Here is a 22380-nt window from a genome sequence, read left to right as displayed (position 1 = left end):
TATTTGTTATATTGACATTTACTTGTTTATGTTGTTTTACTAAATGTATTATAACTGTGGTTATAATAATCCACTTCATGAAAATATAAAACAAATTGCAATGTGCTCCTTGGACAGCTTCCTCCAATTCAAGTTCAACCTGTACAATAATCTTGGAAGAGTGTAGAATATAAGATGACATGATAATTGCTGACTGAACATAGGAGGTACCTTGCTCTGTACTGCAATGCCATTGGCTGAAGTTGCGACCAATGAGAATGAAGCTCCTGGTGGTAGCAGGCGGTTGGCTGATGTGCTGGATGATTGACAGGGGGACATATATATCTCCCTGAGGACAGCTTGGAGACACACATAGGAAACAGCTCATCAGTTGAAGCATAAACTGAATCGACAGAAACATCTGACGGTACATTGCACAGCTAAGCACCAAATGCAGAAGCAACTTATCACATCTTTTCAAACATATCTGGACCGTTCTGTTGAATGATTTGACATGGTTCAGGAACACACCTGGTTCTTTCGAACACTTTGACCGTGGTGTCACTGGCCAGTGAGCTGACCAGATTGGCAATTTCTGTGAGGATGGAAGGCAGAAGGAAATGATGCGAGACTTCAGTTGAACAATGCTGGATGGACGGACAGCCTGCAAGAGAACAAGAGAAAATAATTCAGTGATTCTTTAATCAGGGGAATTTTCTGTCTGCTAGAACAATATGAAGAAAAACTCGCACTCGTCCATATAACGGTAGTAAATAGCGAACAGCATCAAGCTTTAAAAAAAAAACAAAAACGGTAAAGTATCACATTTTGATCCCACGTGACACGTGTCGTATATTCCAAGTGTTCTGGGGGTATACGATAGGTTATGAAAATTATGTTCTGAAATTTGTGTCTTGAGAAGACATACAAGATAAACAAGATATATATGAAAACACAGTTTGATGAAATTTCATTTAAGTTTCAGTTAGTCAAAAGTGCCCCTTCATGTGGCCAAGTTTATTACATCATTGTAAATTTGTACAGTCATAAATAGAAAAGTAGTACATGGATGTGGGAACTCACCCAGTTTGTTCATGAAGGTGACCCAGGGCAGGTATGTGGTCTGGTAGACGGTTTGAAGAGTGCCTGTATCACCTTCCTCCAGCTGGACTGCATGTCTCCTACAACACGAAAACATCCAGACACAGTTCTATAGGCCTATGTGGATGATAATTGTTTTCGTTTGAGGTCATTTCAGCATTTACGTCTCTCAATTTATTGCCATCTGAATCAAAAAATGTCAGTGTTCTCCCTCCACCCATGACTAAATTATTTATTGTATTCTGTCAAACACAAAGGATGAGTGGTAATTTAATTACCATCCAAATTGCCAGGAAGAACTGGCCAAAAATCATTTTGGAAATCGAATTATTCTGATTTTCAAAAATTATTCAAAAAACAGTTTTCTTTTTAATTTTAGTTTAACTTTCAGTAATTTTTATGTGCTTTTGGCATTTCTATTAGTTTTTCTTCCTTTATTAAATATTTCGGTAACACTTTACAATAAGGTTCATTAGTTAACATTAGTTAACTACATTAGTTAACATGAACTAATAATGAACTGCACTTATACAGCATTTAGAAATCTTTGTTAAATGTTAATTTCATTAACTAATACATTATTAAAATCTTGTTAACATTAGTTAATGCACTGTGAACTAACATGAACAAAGAATAAACAAATGGATTTTTGTTAACTAATGTTAACGAAGATTTGTAAATGCAGTAACAAATGTATTGCTGGTTAACTAATGTTTAACTAATGAACCTTATTGTAAAGTGTTACCAATATTTCTACTTAGCTTTAATTGTTTTTTTTTATTTCAGTTTTAGGTTTTAGTAATTTTATTACTTTAACATTTTTTACAGTACTTTAGCTTATTTTATTTCAGTTAGTTGCCAAAGCAACATTTCTAATTTTCATTTCATATTGAAGTATTACCTAATATTTATTATTTATATTCTAATATTTATATATATATTTTTATTTCAGATTTATTTCTACTAACAAAAACTTTTTTTAATAGTTTTAGCTTGTGCAGATGTGAGCTGATTTTTAAATGTGATTTTTGCACCTCTGGGCCTGCTCTTGTTCGACTGCCATGGCTTTCTCATGGTTCCACTGCTGTTTGACACTCTCCGTCTTGTGTCTCCGTCTGCCCACACGGCTGTCCTCGGCACGCTCTGGTATAATGTCATCTGTTGTCTTTGGACTGCCAAGTTCAGAAGTTTCTGGTTTACTCTACCAAACACACACACACACACACACACACACACACACACACACACACACACACACACACACACACATCATAAGACAGATAACTGGCACCAGTCCAATCATTCCTCCAGCATTTATGCTTCACCGAGCATCCTTGCTGACCATCAATGCAATTTTGGAGGCGTTGACAGTCGTAATTAATGAGAGCAATTTGCTGTTAATGAAGACAGCACATGCTGAGTGAGCACACGCACCAACATTTCCCAGAAGCTGCGGCGGGTGGTTTTCCCCGTGGGTGTGGTGGACTCGGGTGTGCTGGTTCCTGTGGTCGGGGTGGAACTGGGGGCAGAAATCAGGGTGATGGGAGAGGGGCTGCTTCTGAGCCCGTGGGCTCCACTGGGCCGCCGATGACTCTCCTTCACCTCTTTACTGTCACACTGCAGAAGACTCAAGGGAACTGCAGCGACAAAACACTAAAGATCAGCAAAACGAGAGCAAAATACACCAATATAGACTACCGTTCACAAGTTTGGGGTCAGTACGTTTTTTTAATGTTTTCTCTTCTGCTCACCAAGGCGGCAAGGCAATAATTGTTTTCTAAATTGTAATGTATTTCTGTGATCAAAGCTGAATTTTCAGCATCATTACTCCAGTCTTCAGTGTCACATTATCTTTCAGAAATCATTTTAATATGTTGATTTGAAACATTTCTGATTATTATCCCTTGAAAACAGTTGTGCTGCTTCATATTTTTGTGGAAATGGTGAGCCTTTTTTCAGGATTCTTTGATGAATAGAAAGTTAAAAAAAAAACAGCATTTATTTTTTATTTATTTTTTTAACATTATGTCTTTACTGTCACTTTTGATCAGTTTAAATGTGTCCTAGCTAAATAAAAGTATTAATTTATTAAAAAAAAAAAAAAAATCTTACTAACAAACATTTGAATCATATTGTATATATTGAGCAACACATGTGACACAAATCTTATATTTGAGTTTCTAGATTTCAACTCTAGACATTCATCAACCAACTTGGATGAGGTGCATCCTGGGATGCTTTTAAAAAATATTGATAAACATGGGTACTTAAATGATTTTAATTTCAATTATATTAAAAAATTGTAGATTTTTTTTTATTGTAAAAATATATATACATTTATTCTAAGTATGATTTGCCTACAAAATATATTTTAAATATAGCAATAAAGATGCCTTTAGATAAAAAGATTTGGTAACACTTCAGTTTAGGATCCAGTTTTTACAATTGACATGCTTATTAGAATGCATATTACTAGGATATTGGCTGTTTATTATTACTTAAGCACATATTAATGCCTTATTCTGGGTGACCATATTCTACAACCCGTTAATCCTACCGGTAACACTTTAGTACAGAGAACACATATAAACCATTAACTACGACTTTTCCCCTCAATAAACTCCTAATTTACTGCTTATTAATAGTTAGTAAGGTAGTTGTTAAATTTAGGTATTGTGTAGGATTAAGAATGTAGAATAAGGTCATGCAGAATAAGGCTTAATTAACATGTGCTTAATAAGTACTAATAAATAGCAAATATTCTACTAATATGCATGCTAATAAGCAACTAGTTAAAAGACAAAAAAGCGCAATAAAAGTAGTCCATGCAGCATATCACATGGGCATCAGCTCCTCACCTGTGCTTTCATCCCGTTGGGTGGAAGCAGGCAGACAGAATGTGTCCAGACATAATGGATTGGGCAGCACACGCATCTCCATGATGACATCGCAGAGGGCATGGTGTAGGGCCGCCCTCAGCCTGTCCGTCAGCTGCAGGGGGCTGACATTACCCTGTTCCCACACGTCAAATCGCACACGCACAGCTGCACCTGCGCACAGGGGTCCCACACACACATCATGACACATGTATTTAAAGTCGGCATGAAACGGAAGTTGCGATAGTCTTTTCTTTCCTATTGTGATGTATATCTGAGTGAATGGAAAAAAAGCTTAGGGCAGGCTTGATTTTGTACATAGGAAACTGATTGGATCGCTATTGTTGGATCTCATGTAAGTGACAGGTTGCCCCATCCTTGTCATCAGAGAAGAGAAGAGATGTCATTGCATTGAAGGGAAGTTATTTTGATTAAAGATTATGAAGCACATGAATTACTGTTTGTTTGCAAAAGCTTCCCAACCTGAGTTCTGGCTGAGAGAGTCCACCTTAACAACCGTCGTCAAGGCCTCAAACTGGTCTGGCTGGAGGGAGATGGTGGAAACGTCAGCTCTGAGCGCTGGTCCGCTGCCGTCCTGAGTGGGAACCTGCAGCGCGCAGCCTTTAGAGTCGACGAATGACAGCACAATGCAGGCGATACCTGGGGAGCGCGGCACATGAATAGCGTTAGAGGAGAAAGTGATGGAGGGGAGAACTAAATGAGCTTGACAGAGAGCTGAAGAGAACATCATGACTGATGCAAAAAATTATGCAAACTCAAATGAAAGCAATAAATTCAACTAGTGCTGAAAGACAAACGGGGGTTTGCTATAGAGACGCATGCTGTATGTTTGTGTCTCTTCAAACAAAGCCACTTTCTGTGCTCAAGGAGCTGATTTTTATTAAAAGTAACAGATTTTTCCCCCCCTTTTTTTTATATGAAGTCACATTAAATCATCTTTAAACTTTTTAACAAATCCTCATCATTTATTTTGCTTCTTTTTCAAATGTCCTTCATGTACAGATCAAAATTTGTATATTTGGGGAACAAAAAAAAAGAAAAAGAAAAAGGTAAATATCAACAGCATGTTTTTACTTGGTATAATTTCCATTCAAGCTGTAATTTAGTCAAATTATGCAAAGAGTGTGAAAATGTTTTTTAATTGTAGAGATGCACTGATACTAAATTTCTCAGCCAATATTATTATTCAGATTATTCAGAATGATATATGCTGATAATGATACCGATAGTTTTACTTTCTTAAGGAAATAAATCTCTCCCAACTAATACGGTTCTTGAAATCTGGTCCTGGAGGGTTAGTTTAGTACCAACAAGCTAGTCAAACTCTTCAGAGTTACTAGAAAATTGCAGGTAAGTGAGATCGATCATGGTTTGAGCTAAACTCTGCAGGACAGTGGGCCTTCAGGGCTGGATTTGAGGAACACTGTTCTAAACTATATCAGGAACCCTCTAATTCGATACAGCACTATACTATTAGAGGTTAAAATTAACAACAGAGCCCAAACTATTATATTCAACTGCTATTTATATATTTGCTTGTATTAAAGAGGAAGAAAAAAAGAGGTGCTACAGTGCTCTGTCATGACACATTTAAGAACATCAAAACGGCATTTTTTTTAAAAAAATGGTTCTGGTGACACACAAAATACCGGTGGAGGGCAAGCAGTGAAAATTAGAATGGAAGAGATAGAGAAAAGTCCTTTCTGTGTTGGTTTAGAAAACTAAAATAGCTTCTCTTCCCTGCAAACGATACCATGAAGAATGTGGATATTTAACCAAGTCAAAAACAAATAAGGTAAGCAGGTATCCATATTCATTTCAGTATGAGCAGACACAAAATGCTATTAAAGGCGACAACTTTTAAAGTTAAAAAACGATTTAAGTTATAAAAAACTGTATACGTTATGTAAACAATATAAACACCTTCTGGGTTCTCTATTTTATCGATTTGAGCAACAGTAAATGACGCAAAACATACGAATTTTGAGTTTTTGATAGGATTCCTATATAGAAAATACACTCCCTGCCCTCCAGACTCATTCGCGCTGCTGCTGTGACGTCATGTGCAAACAACCTATTGGACAGAGTTTGAAACCAGAGACTTTGTTGCTTATCAGAAATAACAAAGCACAAAGCTCTTTGCGATTATTGGAGAGGCACACAGCACATTACCTATAATGTTTGGTGTTGGGAAAAGGCACGGACCTGGCAACCCTGGCTTAAACTACGGCTGATTTATAAAGTCAAATAGAGCCTGCCTTAGCATTGCTATTTTTCAACCGTTAATCCGTTATTGTTGCATTAACTTACCCTAAATTCAACACAACACACATTTTCTTCAAACACAGTATGAGCTGCATTCTGACACTTTTCCACCCCCTTTTGATTGACACGATACTGATCTGACTGATGGCCGATATTGAAATATCAGCCGACAAGGATCAGCCGATGTACCGGTGCATCCCTATTTAATACTTTATTTTGGATCCATATAATGCTAGCTAAATTAGTTGGTCGGCTAGTCAGACATTTTATCCTAAAAATGCTTAAAACAGTTTCCACAACTGTCATTTCCACCACAAAACACTAGAAATAACAATACATCATTTGAGATGTGGTGGAAATGGTCATGGACTTGTGAAAAGAAAAAAAAAAACACACAAAAATGACAGATTTCCCCAGTAATTCATGTATATAGACTGTTGGGCATTGTTAATATGCAAATTAAATAAACAAGTTCAGGATGTTTTCACTGAGAACAGGGGATTTTGGGTGAAAAAAGCAACAAGAGTTACTGGCAATGCAACAAAACAGTGTTGTTTTTGTTAACTGAAATTAATACTATTAAAATAGCTTTGGTAATTGAAAATGCTGAAGTAAAATTTGATATAAATATTACATGAAAAACTTAAAAATAACACATGTTGACTAACTGAAACAAATACATTTAAGCTGAAGTGCTAAAATGACCTAATCAGAAATAAAAACTAATAAAAATGGCAAAAGCTCGTAACAAAATTACTAACAACTTGTCAATGTGGCTTAAAAGTGTATAAAGTTTTAAGTGAGTTTATTTTCTAAAAGTCCACAAGGCTGAAAGTGCCCACAGTTGAAGAAACACCAATATGTACCCTTAAATTATATAAACACAACAATATTTCAGAAAACAATGCCTCTACTTGAGTACGAACTCTCATAAATCCTTTAAATGGGTTTTTATGCTGTTGTATTGACTCGGTTGTGCTGTTTACAGCGTGAAGCCAGGCGGCCTCGTGAAGCCGTGGCTCTGATAAGCGCAGAAAGAGAGAGATTTCCATCATTAGATTCTCAGAGATCGATGGCGCCTTCGCTCCAGTGGTCGTGGCTATAAAAAAGCCTCGCAAACAGAGCGGCGGTCGCATTAAAAGGCATTAGCAGCAAACAGTGGAGCGCGAGCGGGGATTTATCCAGCTGCTTGTATTAGCGTATGCCGTTAGCGGTTTGAGGAATGATCAATGTGTAAGTGTGTGTGTGCCAGATATCAGATACTAATGCACTGCACACACAATCACCTGAGATAAATCAGAAAGGTGAAATCACCGCTGTGCTCTCACATGCATTGTGCATGCATTCTGCAGAAGTGTGGCCCGGATACATGAAAGTATGTATTTGTTCTGAAACGCACTCTACACAAGTACACAAGCGTAAATGCTTCCATCTAAGCAAGCTCAATTTCACGCACCATTGCTTTTTTGAAATATGTCAGAATGCGATTCATAATGCAACGCAAGTACGTGTTGCTTTCAGAGGAGTGCCAATCAATGAGCAGCTTCTCAGAATCATGTCTTTGCCCTCTCATCTAAGAACTCCATTTGCTATGATCTTTTAAGAGCACTTGATGAGGTGTGATGTAGTGTGGTGTGACCCCTGTGCTCCAGCGAGACTACATGAAGACTGAAAGAAGAGCCCTTCAGTCTCTGCTAGACTCTGAGGCTTCAGTCAGTCAGTCAGACAGACTGAGTGCATCATGGAAGTCACTTTCTGATTTATAATGACGCTGGTCAGTAGCAGTAAAAATAGTGTAAGTTGCATTACAGAAAATAAATTATCATATACAAAGAAAAAGAATAAAATGTAACAATACTTGCAAGTTTACAGTAAAAACGGTTGTTTGAGATACAGTGGGTACGGAAAGTATTCAGACCCCCTTAAATTTTCACTCTTTGTTATATTGCAGCCATTTGCTAAAATCATTTAAGTTCATTTTTTTTCCTCATTAATGTACACACAGCACCCCATATTGAAGAAGAACACAGAATTGTTGTCATTTTTGCAGATTTATTAAAAAAGAAAAACTGAAATATCAAATGGTCCTAAGTATTCAGACCCTTTGCTCAGTATTTAGTAGAAGCACCCTTTTGATCTAATACAGCCATGAGTCTTTTTTGGGAAAGATGCAACAAGTTTTTCACACCTGGATTTGGGGATCCTCTGCCATTCCTCCTTGCAGATCCTCTCCAGTTCTGTCAGGTTGGATGGTTAACGTTGTTGTGAAGCCACTCCTTCGTTATTTTAGCTGTGTGCTTAGGGTCATTGTCTTGTTGGAAGGTAAACCTTCGGCCCAGTCTGAGGTCCTGAGCACTCTGGAGAAGGTTTTTGTCCAGGATATTCCTGTACTTGGCCGCATTCATCTTTCCCTCAATTGCAACCAGTCGTCCTGTCCCTGTAGCTGAAAAACACCCCCACAGAATGATGCTGCCACCACCATGCTTCACTGTTGGGACTGTATTGGACAGGTGATGAGCAGTGCCTGGTTTTCACACATACCGCTTAGAATTAAGGCCAAAAAGTTTGGTTTCATCAAACCAGAGAATCTTATTTCTCACCATCTTGGCAAACTCCATGCAGGCTTTCATGTGTCTTGCACTGAGGAGAGGCTTCCGTCGGGCCACTCTGCCATAAAGCCCCGACTGGTGGAGGGCTGCAGTGATGGTTGACTTTCTACAACTTTCTCCCATCTCCCGACTGCATCTCTGGAGCTCAGCCACAGTGATCTTTGGGTTATTCTTTCCCTCTATCACCAAGGCTCTTCTCCCCCGATAGCTCAGTTTGGCCAGACGGCCAGCTCTAGGAAGGGTTCTGGTCATCCCAAACGTCTTCCATTTAAGGATTATGGAGGCCAATGTGCTCTTAGGAACCTTAAGTGCAGCAGAAATTTTTTGGTATCCTTGGCCAGATCTTGCCACAATTGTGTCTCTGAGCTCTTCAGGCAGTTCCTTTGACCTCATGATTCTCATTTGCTCTGACATGCACTGTGAGCTGTAAGGTCTTATATAGACAGGTGTGTGGCTTTCCTAATCAAGTCCAATAAGTATAATCAAACACAGCTGGACTCAAATGAAGGTGTAGAACCATCTCAAGGATGATCAGAAGAAATGGACAGCACCTGAGTTAAAAATATGAGTGTCACAGCAAAGGGTCTGAATACTTAGGACCATGTGATATTTCAGTTTTTCTTTTTTAATAAATCTACAAAAATGTCAACAATTCTGTGTTTTTCTGTCAATATGGGTTGCTGTGTATACATTAATGAGGAAAAAAAATGAACTTAAATGATTTTAGCAAATGGCCGCAATATAACAAAGTGAAATCCAGTCTCTGTGTGATGCATCACATAAGATTATACAGTAGCACTTCACATTAAGGCTGTATTTGTTAACATTTGTTAACAAATACACAGAAAATGAACTAACACAGAACATGTACACAGAACATGAACTAACATTTCTTAACTAGTTTCTATGTTAAATTCTACATACTAATAATACATTTAACATTAAAAGTTATTCTAATGTTCAAAAGTTTGGGGTCAGTATGATTTTTGTTGGAAGAAATTAATACTTCTATTAAGCAGGGATGCATTACATTTATTTAAAGTGTCAGTAAAGACATTTATAATGTTACAAAATATTTCTTTTTCAAATAAATGCTGTTTTTAAACTTTCAATTCATCAAAGAATTCTGAATAAAATGTATCTCAGTTTCCACAAAAAATATGAAACAGCACAACTGTTTTCAACATTGAAAATAATCAGAAATGTTTCAGCAAATAATCAGCATATTAGAATGATTTCTGGAGGATACAAGGAGGGAATAAATTACATTTTTAAATATATTTAAATAGAAAACAGTTATTTTAAATTGCAATTATGATTCACAATATTACTTTTTTACTGTATGTTTATCAAATAAATGCAGCCTTGGTGAGTATATGAGACATTCAAAAACACATAAAAAAAAAAAAAAAAACTTTTGTCAAAATAGCATGGAATATAACTAACAGTTACTAGTTACTAAAAACTAATAAGATTAAGAAATGCTGTAAAAACGTTCTTTGTTAGATGCATCAAAAATGTTACCATATATATCACTGCTGTGTTACACTACTATGCAATGGTACGCTATTCATAAACTCAAATAATACAACTCGCAAAAAATATTAAAACTAACAATCAATATTAGTTTATTTTCTGGAAATGGCATAATTTGATTATAAAAAGCTGCTGAAACACATGAGGACTAGTACTATTTGGTGTTTAATAATATAAATCATAAAATCGAAGTAAAAGATCAGTGCAACATGCATCTCACGCAAATGTGAGCAGAATCTGCTTCAGGAAAAGCTCATCTATACAACAACATTGTCAAACACATGAAAGCACTGAAGCTAGTGGCCCACTAATGTTTTTCCCCTCAGATTTCAGCTACATTTACATCAGTATTTGAAAATGAACGTGTATGTGATGGAGTCAGTCAGCGGGTGAATGTTAACAGCTCTGTCCGTATGACAGCTATTGTCTTTGTGGCTTCATGAAACAACAAACAGTGAAAAATGAGCTCCAATTCACACAGTCTGCAGCTTAAATGTTGTTTGGTACTTCATAAGCAAATATAAAGGCACATATTGCAAATTCTACAGCAAGATGTCAATCGTGGTCCATGGTGAATGTCTGCACAATGCTCTTTTTCTTGGTGAATTTCACACTGACTGACTGCAAAAATTAGTTTTAATATGCTCCAAAAGCATTCAACATTTCCTAGCATTAGCAAGGTGTTTTGAGTTGGTAATTGGGCAGCTAGCCTAAAGGAACAGTTCACCCAATTTAATTTTCTCTCATATTCATCTGCATATTGGTGCAAGACAAGCTGTAATCCAGTTTCCCATTTTTATCTGAACATGAGATTTTCAGCAAATAACCGATTAAAATTCCATCGGTTCCTCACATAAAGCTATGAAATGGATTCAAAAGATTTGGAATATAGTGCACAGGTCAACTGGACAACTTCTATGACGCTTTTTATCATTTAGCACTCCTAAAGTCTCTTTTGAATGGTATGTGTACCACGAGTGGTACAGTGGAATGCTAACAGGTTAAAGCTATATAATGTCCATGCCCCCTTTCAATTTCAATATTATGTTAAGCTTCTCCTTCTGTGTTCCACAGAACAAACAATAGCTATATTTCCATCCAAAGTTGCACATTTAACTTATGTGCAAAATTGGAACAATGTTTCAAACATTTGGTTCCATCTAGGGAGCCGAAGAGAACTAAATCGTCACTTCCTGATAAACTACCGCGAAATATCACTAAGAAAAATGGAAGTTGCTGCAGCAGGAAAAGCCACTTTGGATCTTTTTCATATATAATAAATTACTTGCGCCTCAGAGTGCGCAGAAGAAACAAACGCTGTCATGATATCTTGCTTTCAGAGGCAGATGCCTGCTCTTTGGGAATGCAGTCATGTAAGACAGTTCTGGGAGATAATTATACTGAGCCACTTTGACAACAGACTTTGCTCAGGCATTTCAGTATGATCAAACTAACATTTCAGAAGCTGTGCAATGAGATCGGTCCACTGGTTAGTCCAGTTATGCCGTCCCGTCGTGCCACGTGACTTTTTTGATGCGCAACAAGGAATTTTAGTGAAGTAAATGTGTTTCCATTGCAGTTTAGGTGCATGTTTTCTATCAGATAAAAGGTTTATCCGCTTCAATTGAGTGCACACGTTTTTTATGCGCATTTTTTAAATGCATGCACATCTTGCTGTTTTTTTTATGTGACATCCCAAAATGCGCATAAAAATAGGTGGATGGAAACATAGCTACAGTGAGTTAGTAATGACATGAGAGTGAGTAAATGATGACAGAACTTTCATTTTTGGGTGAACTACCCCTTTAAGCTGTGATCACGTGACCATGCAGTACCACACGCAGCCAGTGGGGGCGCCACAGGACACATAGCAGAAGAGTGAAGTAGGTGGAAGGTCTTATACCTTGAAACTGAGAGGTTGGGAAGAGATTCTGAACAAGGTCCGACATTGTACCTGAGGCACAACAGACACCCACAGGACAGAAATGGTGAATGACAGACAAATCAACATGAATGATCGATCAACCACTAAGCTGTGTTGGGGAGTTAAGAGTAGCTACACCAACTTAAAGTTGCAGTGTGCAATTTCTTTGTCACTTGCAGCACTAAATAGAACTAAACTCTTTGAAGTAGCATTGAGAAGCACAATGTCAGCAAATCTGATTTATTTCAATGAACCAGTATGAAAAACAGATTTAAGCAAGTTGTCAATTAATGCTGCTTGCAAAAGTCCCTGTTATACATAATTTATGGGGTTCGCATAAAACAGTTACAAACCTCTCTGGTTTGAAAATCTTAAGGGGTTTCAGATTTCAGATTAGATTTAAAATTAAATGTTATCTTTAAAGGCCTTTAAATGTGACACAAATGTAACTTGTTATGTTATTTGTATAGTGAGGACGTTGGCGTTCAAGTTTGAATCAGACACTGTAATCGGCATCCTAACTGTTTTTCTAAATATTAATTCTGATTTAAATAAAAAAAACACTTCACAGTCATTTAACTATTTGAAATTCTGAGTTGCTTAGCAAGCTACAATTTCAGCAAACTAGAGGTAAAATTTAATTTTTTCTTTCATTTAAATAAAGCTGAAATAAAATATGAAAATTAGATGATAAATCTACTTAAACAAAAATGAAAATTAAATAAAACTACTAAAACCAAAATAATGTAAAGCTAAATAAATATATATATTTTTAAGAAAATCTAATAAAAATGACAAAATCACATAAATTACTCAAATATAATAATAATAATAATAATAAAATATAAAAAATAAAATCCAGAAATTACACAATTCAAAATATGAATAATATTAATAAAGAATATAAATAATGCTAAATTAACACTGATTAATGTACTTGCTTGTTTTGAGTCATACCAGGACATGCGATGACTTGTGGGAAATTTTAAACTCATTTCTTATCCACACTGCACTGGTCAGGCTGATAATACTGAACATCTCACTGAAGTCCTGCCAACTGGCTGCCTTTCAAAACCCTATAGGAGCTGCTCCGACCTCACAGGAACTGATATTACTGTCATCCTGCATCAATGAACCCACAAGGAGACAATTCCAGGAGCCACGAGGCCCTTTATTTACATTCTGATAAAGTGCATGAGCTGTAATGGTGGAAGAGCATCCGGTAATGTTCCTTTTAATAGCAGGTGCATTAAGAGATCTTCAGGAGCAGTCCTGGCAGGTATTTGGGTGGACTGTCAGTTCATTAGTGGCAGGGAAAGTAAGGAAGAGGAACCCTGTGGCTCCAGGCCGGAGCTGCTCCCGCTTCCACTGTCTCCACCTGACAATTATCTCTCAGCAGTTTGGGATCAAGTCATATTAGGACCCTAAGAGGCTTGTTAAAGACCCTTCACGTTAATGAGACAGACCTGAAGCTTCCCCTCCGCAGCTGTTAAAGTACTCACAAACTTTCCACATGTACTTAAGTATATTTATAAACTCCACATTCACCCCAAAGGAGTGTTAAAAAAAAACCCTGATTTTAGAACCTACAGGGGTTGGATGCAAATTTCAGATATTTAAAATGAAATGTTATCTTTAAAGGCCAAATTTTAAACTGTACCGTAACTTTCCACATAAAGAAGTTACACACACATTTTCCTTTAAGACCCGGCACTGTGCAAGTTAAAGAAACATGGCGAAAGACGATAGTTTTTAGTCATAATTAGGCTATAACTGTGGACTTTTCCAGTCCAAACTTAGTTTGTTGATGAAGAATGGTAAAAGTTTGCCACAAAACACATTTTGCTGGTTTATGAGGAGTGTGAATAAACTACATTTCCCATCATTCTCTGTGTCAGCACAAGATGATTAAACATAAATCCTTAAATTATACACATCCTCCTTTTTTTTTTTTTTGTGTGGAAATATATAAAGAAACATGTAATATATAATTATTAATTACCATGTGCATCCATTTTTCCTTTCAGAATATCCTATGGAGACTAACTATTAACCATATTTTATATCATGACAAGATCTTCTAATAGAAGACTGACACCTCATGAATTCATAAAAAATGTTTTCATGAACATTTGTGTCCTTAATATTATGTAGTAACTTCAACCACTGCTTCTACCTATCTATACTAATACTAAGACCAATAACTACCTTTTAGCGTACAATTACATCCAGAGGCAATGACTTTGTTATAAAAAAAATAAATAAAAAATAACAAATTAATTCAAATCATGAATAAGACTGTAAAACCGATGTGTGTTTGGGTGGAGGAGCTCAGTCACACAGGTGTAAACAGACAAAAATGTGCTCTGCTTTTTAATAAGGCTGAAACGAAACAACACTTGAACAGTCAGCAAATCTAACAAGATGGAGAGAAACTGTGCCAGCAAACACTGATGGAAGAAAGAAATAAAAACTCACTAAATTTCCACAAGGTAAACAGGCAAAGTTTGTTTAATTCAGGACCTCAGAAATAAGATTTAGGAGGTGCTAAAGGAGTCACAGTGAGATACAAATCAAACCTCAGAGAAACAAGAGATGTGCAAGATGTTTTCTTGCTGGGTTGAGAGAATATAAGTCTCCTTACCTTTGCCTCCTGTTCCTTGGCCTCCAGGTTTATTGTACAGGTAGATGTCATGATCGGGCAGCTCGCTGCTCAAATGGAAGTAATGCTAAGAGAGAACAACAGCAAGAAAAAAAAAGAAAACAGATTTATGGAGACTGATCATTTAAAAAGAATGGTAACACTTTACAATAAGGTTCCATTAATTAATGTTAGTTAATGCATTACCTAACATTAACTAACAATGAGCAATTAATTTGTTAAAGTATTTATTAATCTTTGTTAACGTTAGCTCAGGTCCATTAAAGGATTAGTTCACTTTAAATTTAAAATTACCAAATGATTTATGTATATAATGTAAATTTGATTTTCTTCTGTCTGCTGAACACAATCTGAGTTATATCAATAAATATCCTGACACATCCAGGATTTATAATGGCAGTGAATGGAAACCACCAGTTTGAAACTCAAACAAGTGCATCCATCCATCATAAACGTACTCCACATGGCTCCGGGGGGTTAATAAAGGCCTACTGATGTGAAGCGATGCATTTGTGTAAGAAAAATATCCATATTTAACAAATTATAGAGTAAAATAACTAACCTCCGCCAGACCGCCTTCTGTATTTAACTTAGAAAGAAAGAGTAACACCTCGCGCAATTCAAAATGCTTACACTACGTCCTACACCTTCTGTATTCAACTTACGAAAAAAGTGTAGGACGTAGCGTAAGCGTTTTGAATATTTCAACAGTTGAATATGGAAGGCGGTCTGGCGGAAGCTAGATGTTTCACTTTATAACATGTTAAATATGGATATTTTTCTTACACAAATGAATCACTTAGTGTCAGAAGGCCTTTATTAACCCCCCGGAGCCAAGTGAAGTACATTTATGATGGATGGATGCACTTGTTTGTGTTTCAAACAGGTGGATTCAGTGCACTGCCATTATAAAGCTTAGGATCATCAGGGTGATTATAAATAGAACTTGAAATTGTGTTCGTCTGAAAGAAGAAAGTCATATACACCTAAGATGGCTTGAGGGTGAGTAAATCATGGGGTAATTTTTATTTTAAAGTCAACTAATCCTTTACTTAATATTAACAGATACACTTTTTAATTTCAGTAATGTAATAGTATGTAATATAATGTTGAAATTACATTAAGTTTAATAAATGCTTTAGAAGTATTTTTCATAGTTAATTCATGGTAACTAATTAACTAACGTAAACAAATGGAATCTTATTGTAAAGTGCGACCAAAAATTATGTTTGCATATTTTATTTATTTATTTTTATATCTTCATAATGACTCAAATTTTAAGTTGCACAATATTACCATTAATCATATTGGTACTGGCCATAATTATTGATTTTTCATTGTTATTGGTATGATACTGATACTGATACTGATAGTACTGATATTGGAAAATAATAGTTCATGTTAGTCTTTTTTTTCTTTTTTTTTTTTACAATTCAAAACGGTAAACTCTTTTTCTGTCAGGTTCAAAAGGTACTAAATGCAGACAAGTTGTAATTATAATCAACTGTTCAGCATTAATTGAGGAAAGCACCATGATTATGTGCACTTTAAATTCTAATCACATATTGGCTTCTAAAATAAGGGACAATTAAGAGAATACAGAAATGCAACAAAGTGTGTGTTTTTAATGTCTTGCATCCTGGTGGAGAAGTGTAATATGGGAGCTCTCTGAATGAACTCTCAGTGACCTGTTAAACTGAACCACACTCAGAGAGCATAAAAGTATAAACACATTTGCAGAGCCCTGCTGCGCTCACGCGTTATCTGTAGTGGTTCGCTTCACACTCACATGAAAGTATAAACAGCTTATTACAAACCACTTTGTTTCACTTTTTTTAATATTTACGTAATCACCAGTATTTCTGGGCAATGGATTTCAACATTTTAAAATGATTTGTAAAGGTGAAGAGTTTAAGACAACAATACATTACTTTTAAAAAAAAAAAATAATTTTGTGTATATACAGTAGTATGAAAAAGTGTTTGCCCCTTCCTGATTTTTTATTTTTTGCATGTCACACTTCATTGTTTCAGATCAAAACAAATTTAAATATTAATCAAAGATAACACAAGTAAACAACATGCAGTTTTTAAATGAAGGGAAAACAAAATCCAAACCCACATGGCCCAGTGTGAAAAAGTGCTTGTCCCCCTGTTAAAACATAACTTAACTGTGGTTTTTCACACCTGAGTGCAGTTTCTCTAGCCACACCCAGGCCTGATTACTGCCACACCTGTTCACAATCAAGAAATCATTTAAAAGGTGCTCTAAGTGATGTCACGCGTTTTTAGGCCAAAACATTTTTTGTCACATACAGCAAACATCTCCTCACTATCCGCTAGCTGCCTGTCCCCTGAACACACTGTAAAAAAAAAAAACGCGGTCTCTGTAGTCGCCACAAGCTCCAAAAACGGCAACAAAAACTACCTGGTGCAACCTGGACCACAAAACATAATAAATATGATCCAGCCAATAACCGACAAGAATGATTTTAAATGCGCGTTCATGACTGTCTCAGGAAGCACGGAGTGGAGGGGGAGGAGGAGGAGGAGGGAGGGTCTAGCTAGCCTCTGTTTTGTTTGACAACACTTCGAACGTCAACAGGAAGTTACTCCACCCAGGATCGCTTAAAGCACCTTTAAATAGGACCTGCCTGACAAAGTGAAGTAGACCAAAAGATCCTCAAAAGCTACACATCATGTTGAGATCCAAAGAAATTCAGATACAAATGAGAAAGAAAGTAATTGAGATCTATCAGTCTAGAAAAGGTTATAAAGCCATTTCTAAATCTTTGGGACTCCAGCGAACCACAGTGAGAGCCATTATCCACAAATGGCGAAAACATGGGACAGTGGTGAACCTTTCCAGGAGTGGACGGGCGACCAAGAGCGCAGCGACGACTCATCCAAGAGGTCACAAAAGACCCCACAACAACATCCAAAGAACTGCAGGCCTCACTTGCCTCAGTTAAGGACAGTGTTCATGACTCCAACAATAAGAAAGAGACTGGGCAAAAATGACCTGCATGACAGAGTTCCAAGATGAAAACTGCTGCTGAGCAAAAAGAACATAAAGGCTCGTCTCAGTTTTGCCAGAAAACATCTTGATGATCCCCAAGACTTTTGGGAAAATACTCTGTGGACTGACGAGACAAAAGTTGAACATTTTGGAAGGTGTGTGTCCCATTACGTCTGGCATAAAAGTAACATAGCATTTCAGAAAAAGAACATCATACCAACAGTAAAATATGGTGGTGGTAGTGTAATGGTCTGGGGCTGTTTTGCTGCTTCAGGGCCTGGAAGACTTGCTGTGATAAATGGAACCATGAATTCTGCTGTCTACCAAAAAATCTTTAAGAACAATGTCCGCCATCTGTTCGTGACCTCAAGCTGAAGCGAACTTGGGTTCGGCAGCAGGACAATGATCCCAAACACACCAGCAAGTCCACCTCTCAATGGCTGAAGAAAAACAAAACAACATGAAGACTTTGGAGTGGCCTGGTCAAAGTCCTGACTTCAATCCTATTGAGATGCTGTGGCATGACCTTAAAAAAGGCGGTTCATGCTCAAAAACCCTCCAATGTGGCTGAATTACAACAATTCTGCAAAGATGAGGGGGCCAAAATTCCTCCACAGCGCTGTAACAGACTCATTGCAAGTTATCGCAAATGCTTGATTGCAGTTGTTGCTGCTAAGGGTGGCCCAACCAGTTATTAGGTTTAGGGGGCAAGCACTTTTTCACACTGGGCCATGTGGGTTTAGATTTTGTTTTCCCTTCATAATAAAAACCTTCATTTAAAAACTGCATGTTGCGTTTACTTGTGTTATCTTTGATTAATATTTAAATTTGTTTGAAGATCTGAAACATTAAAGTGTGACAAACATGCAAAAAAAAAAAAAAAAAAAAAAAAAAAATCAGGAAGGGGCAAACACTTTTTCACACCACTAATATTTTCCTGATTTATTTTTTATTTTTTTTTGCATGTTTGTCACACTATATATATATATATATATATATATATATATATTACACACACACACACACACAACTCAAAAAAATTAAAGGAACACTTTGAAAACACATCAGATCTCAATGGAGAAAAATATGATGGTTGATATCTATACTGATATGGACCGGGTAATGTGTTTGGAATGAAAGGATGCCTTCAATCTTTTGATGGAAATGAAAATTATCAACCTACTGAGAACTGGATTCAAAGTCCCCGAAAAATCAAAGTGAAAAAACGATGCAGCAGGCTAGTCCATTTTGCTGAAATTTAATTGCAGCAACTCAAAATGGTACTCAGTAGTTTGTATGGCCCCCACGTGCTTGTATGCATGCCTGACAACATCAGGGCATGCTCCTAATGAGACAACATGGTGTCCTGGAGTGTTTCCTCCCAGATCTGAACCAGGGCATCACTGAGCTCCTGGCCAGTATGAGGTGCAACCTGGCGGCATCGGATGAACCAAAACATAATTTCCCAGAGGTGTTCAATTGGACAAGGCGAGCGTGGGGGCCATTCAATGGTATCAATTCCTTCATCCTCCAGGAACTGCCTGCATACTCTCACCACATGAGGCTGGGTATTGTCGTGCGCCAGGAGAAACCCAGGACCCACTGCACCAGCGTAGGGTCTGACAATGGGTTCAAGGATTTTATCCCAATACCTAATGGCAGTCAGGGGTGTCATTGTCTAGCCTGTAGAGGTCTGTGCGTCCCTCCATGGATCTGCCTCCCCAGACCATCACTGACCCACCACCAAACCGGTCATGCTGAATGATGTAACAGGCAGCATAACGTTCTCCATGGCTTCTCCAGACCCTTTCATGTCTGTCACATGTGCTCAGGGTGAAACTGCTCTCATCTGTGAAAAGCACAGGGTGCCAGTAGCGGACCTGCCAATTCTGGTGTTCAATGGCAAATGCCAATCGAGCTCCACGGTACCAGGCAGTGAGCACAGGGCCCACTAGAGGACGTCGGGCCCTCAGGCCACCCTCATGAAGTTTCTGATTGTTTGGTCAAAGACATTCATACCAGTGGCCTGTTGGAGGTCATTTTGTAGGGCTCTGGCAGTGCTCGTCCTGTTCCTCCTTGCACAAAGGAGCAGATACCGGTTCTGCTGATGGGTTAAGGCCCTGTCCAGCTCTCCTAGAGTAACTGCCTGTCTCTTGGAATCTCATCCATGCTCTTGAGACTGTGCTGGGAGGAACAGCACACCTTCTGGCAATGGCATATATTGATGTGCCATCCTGGAAGAGTTGGACTGCCTGTGCAACCTCTGTAGGTTCCAGGTATCGCCTCATGCTACCAGTAGTGACACTGACCATACCCAAATGCAAAACTAGTGAAAAACAGTCAGAAAAGAGGAACAGGGAAAAAAATGTCAGTGGCCTCCACCTGTAAAACCAAACCATTCCTGTTTTGGGGGTTGTCACATTGTTGCCCATCTAGTGCACCTGTTGTTAATTTCATTAACAACAAAGCAGCTGAAACTGATTAACAACCCTCTGTTACTCAACTGACCAGATCATTTTTTTTGAGCAGTGTGTATTTTTTTTATTATATATATATATATATATATATATATATATATATATATATAAAATATATTGAATAATGTGTCAAATAATATTCTTAATATTCACTATGAACTATCAACATTAGCTTGTAAGCAATCGCTTGGCATAAATGTGCACTATTCATTAATTGCGAAGCAGTCTGAAGTGCTGCTTGTAGTGCGAGCCTGTAGAGCACGCAACAGTGCCAAGTTTTCCCACGGTTAGATCAGCATGTTACACTTCAAATGTGCGCATCTTCCACACAGGACAGCAGTCCTGACTGGATATCTTCCCAAATCGTCCCTCTCTATCATTTTCGTCTCGTTTTTATTCGTTGACGAAAATGAGAGTAGATTTTAGTCATAGTTTTAGTCATTCTAAACACATTTTTATTTAGTCATCGTCTCGTTTTCGTCCGTGAAAAAATGTAGTTGACGAAAATTATGACGAAAATTATTCGTCAACGAAATTAACACTGTGATAGACGCCTGCTTTCAAACGCTCCCGTCTGTATCTGTGTAAGAGCTCGGTGAAGAGCGTCAATGTTGTCTATTTACAACATGTTTTTGAAGTGTTGATCATTGTAGCCAATCACAAACATATCTGTTGAGCGAGTGAACACAATGGCCAATCAGAGGTGTTTAAGAATCCACTCAACAGCGCTCAAAATGCTAGGGGGAAATGCTGGTATAGTCACATTCTTAAAATTTCAGTACTGACTTGGTACCGAAGTTGGTACTTTTGACAACCCTGAGTGGGCCGAATAATGTCGGGATCAGATGGAGGGTACCTTGAAGTGGTGCTCGATGTTGCTGTCAGTGTATTTGGGGATGTGAAGGAAGATGAGGAGGTTCTGGCGGAGGTAGTGAGCCACCGCCTGGATCCACGGCACACAGTACTGAGGCAGGCAGAACTCCATCACTTCTGTCGCCGGAGAGCCGGGAGGCTGAATGAACTAAGACCAAAAAGAAAGAGCAGAACTGAAAAAATTGTGTGTAATCAACACAAATCACATCCACAGTCTATTATCCAACCATTAATCTCAGATGACACGCCCGCTGACCGCCCACAGACGGAAACTGACCTTCTTATGTATAGAGAGAGAAACAGCGCCCGCATTTTCAGCGGCTTTGCTTCTGAAGGCATTTCAGTGATATTTAAAAAGTTCTGATTCAACTCGCTCTGAGATGAATCACAACATTACAAACTTTAATCCAAAGCAATTTATTCTAATTCAAAAATTAGAAAAAAGCAAAAAGGTATTAGATGGCTTCAGAAGACTTGAAATACAGAGCATGAGTTTTATTTTATGATACTTTCGTGCCTTTTTTCGCCACAAATGTCTGTCTCTGCATAGAGAAGGCAAATATGATTTGCTTAATCTGTTTTACACCAAAATGTGGTAAAGAACAAGTTAGAAATAGAAAAAAGACTTGGAACAAGAGAGATGGTGGATGAGACAGAGAAAGAGAAATCACCTCCACATCTGCAGGAGTCAGTTTGCAGTTCCTGACCAGCATGACCGTAATAATGTCCAGCGTGGCCTCGTCCAGGCGCTTCCTCAATACCTTCACTAATTCATCAGTGATCTCTGGACCTGTTAATCACAAAACATAATATCTCACTTGGAAATATGTCACATTATGTAAGTAAATTAGTTCACAGACTGGAAGCCATTTCATATTGACTTTCGATTTATAAATAAAGTCTCCCTAGGAGGTGCTGACATCCCTCAAGGCTGCTTGCTAAAGAAAGAAAAGTCCCAACAAATTACAAATATGCATTTAAAAATAAACTGATGAGACAAATCTTGGTTGGTTACACTTTGGGAGTGAAGTAAAACATT

The 22380-nt window shown here is 37.6% G+C and overlaps 1 protein-coding gene across 18 annotated transcripts in view; it reads right to left on the bottom strand.

Annotated features, from left to right (window-relative positions):
- The window catches only part of LOC125274089 (KICSTOR complex protein SZT2-like), a 111675-nt gene that overhangs the window by 43275 nt on the left and 46020 nt on the right, over positions 1-22380 (bottom strand). For 12 of the 18 annotated variants that reach the window (XM_048200157.1, XM_048200162.1, XM_048200168.1 and 9 more), the window contains 11 exons: positions 22013-22131; positions 21325-21489; positions 14956-15040; positions 12291-12341; positions 4440-4616; positions 3939-4130; positions 2515-2717; positions 2115-2281; positions 1063-1160; positions 511-643; positions 211-338 (listed from right to left, as the gene is read on the bottom strand). In XM_048200157.1, the coding sequence (XP_048056114.1) occupies positions 211-338; positions 511-643; positions 1063-1160; positions 2115-2281; positions 2515-2717; positions 3939-4130; positions 4440-4616; positions 12291-12341; positions 14956-15040; positions 21325-21489; positions 22013-22131 (1518 nt within the window). The remainder of the gene's footprint in view (positions 1-210; positions 339-510; positions 644-1062; positions 1161-2114; positions 2282-2514; positions 2718-3938; positions 4131-4439; positions 4617-12290; positions 12342-14955; positions 15041-21324; positions 21490-22012; positions 22132-22380) is intronic. The other 6 variants (XM_048200166.1, XM_048200171.1, XM_048200176.1 and 3 more) reach the window with 1 other exon arrangement.

This window comes from Megalobrama amblycephala, linkage group LG8 (genome assembly GCF_018812025.1).
Source record: "Megalobrama amblycephala isolate DHTTF-2021 linkage group LG8, ASM1881202v1, whole genome shotgun sequence".
NCBI lineage: Eukaryota > Metazoa > Chordata > Actinopteri > Cypriniformes > Xenocyprididae > Megalobrama > Megalobrama amblycephala.
The sequence above is the reverse complement of the archived record's forward strand: the minus strand, read 5'-3'. Positions and strand labels throughout refer to the sequence as shown.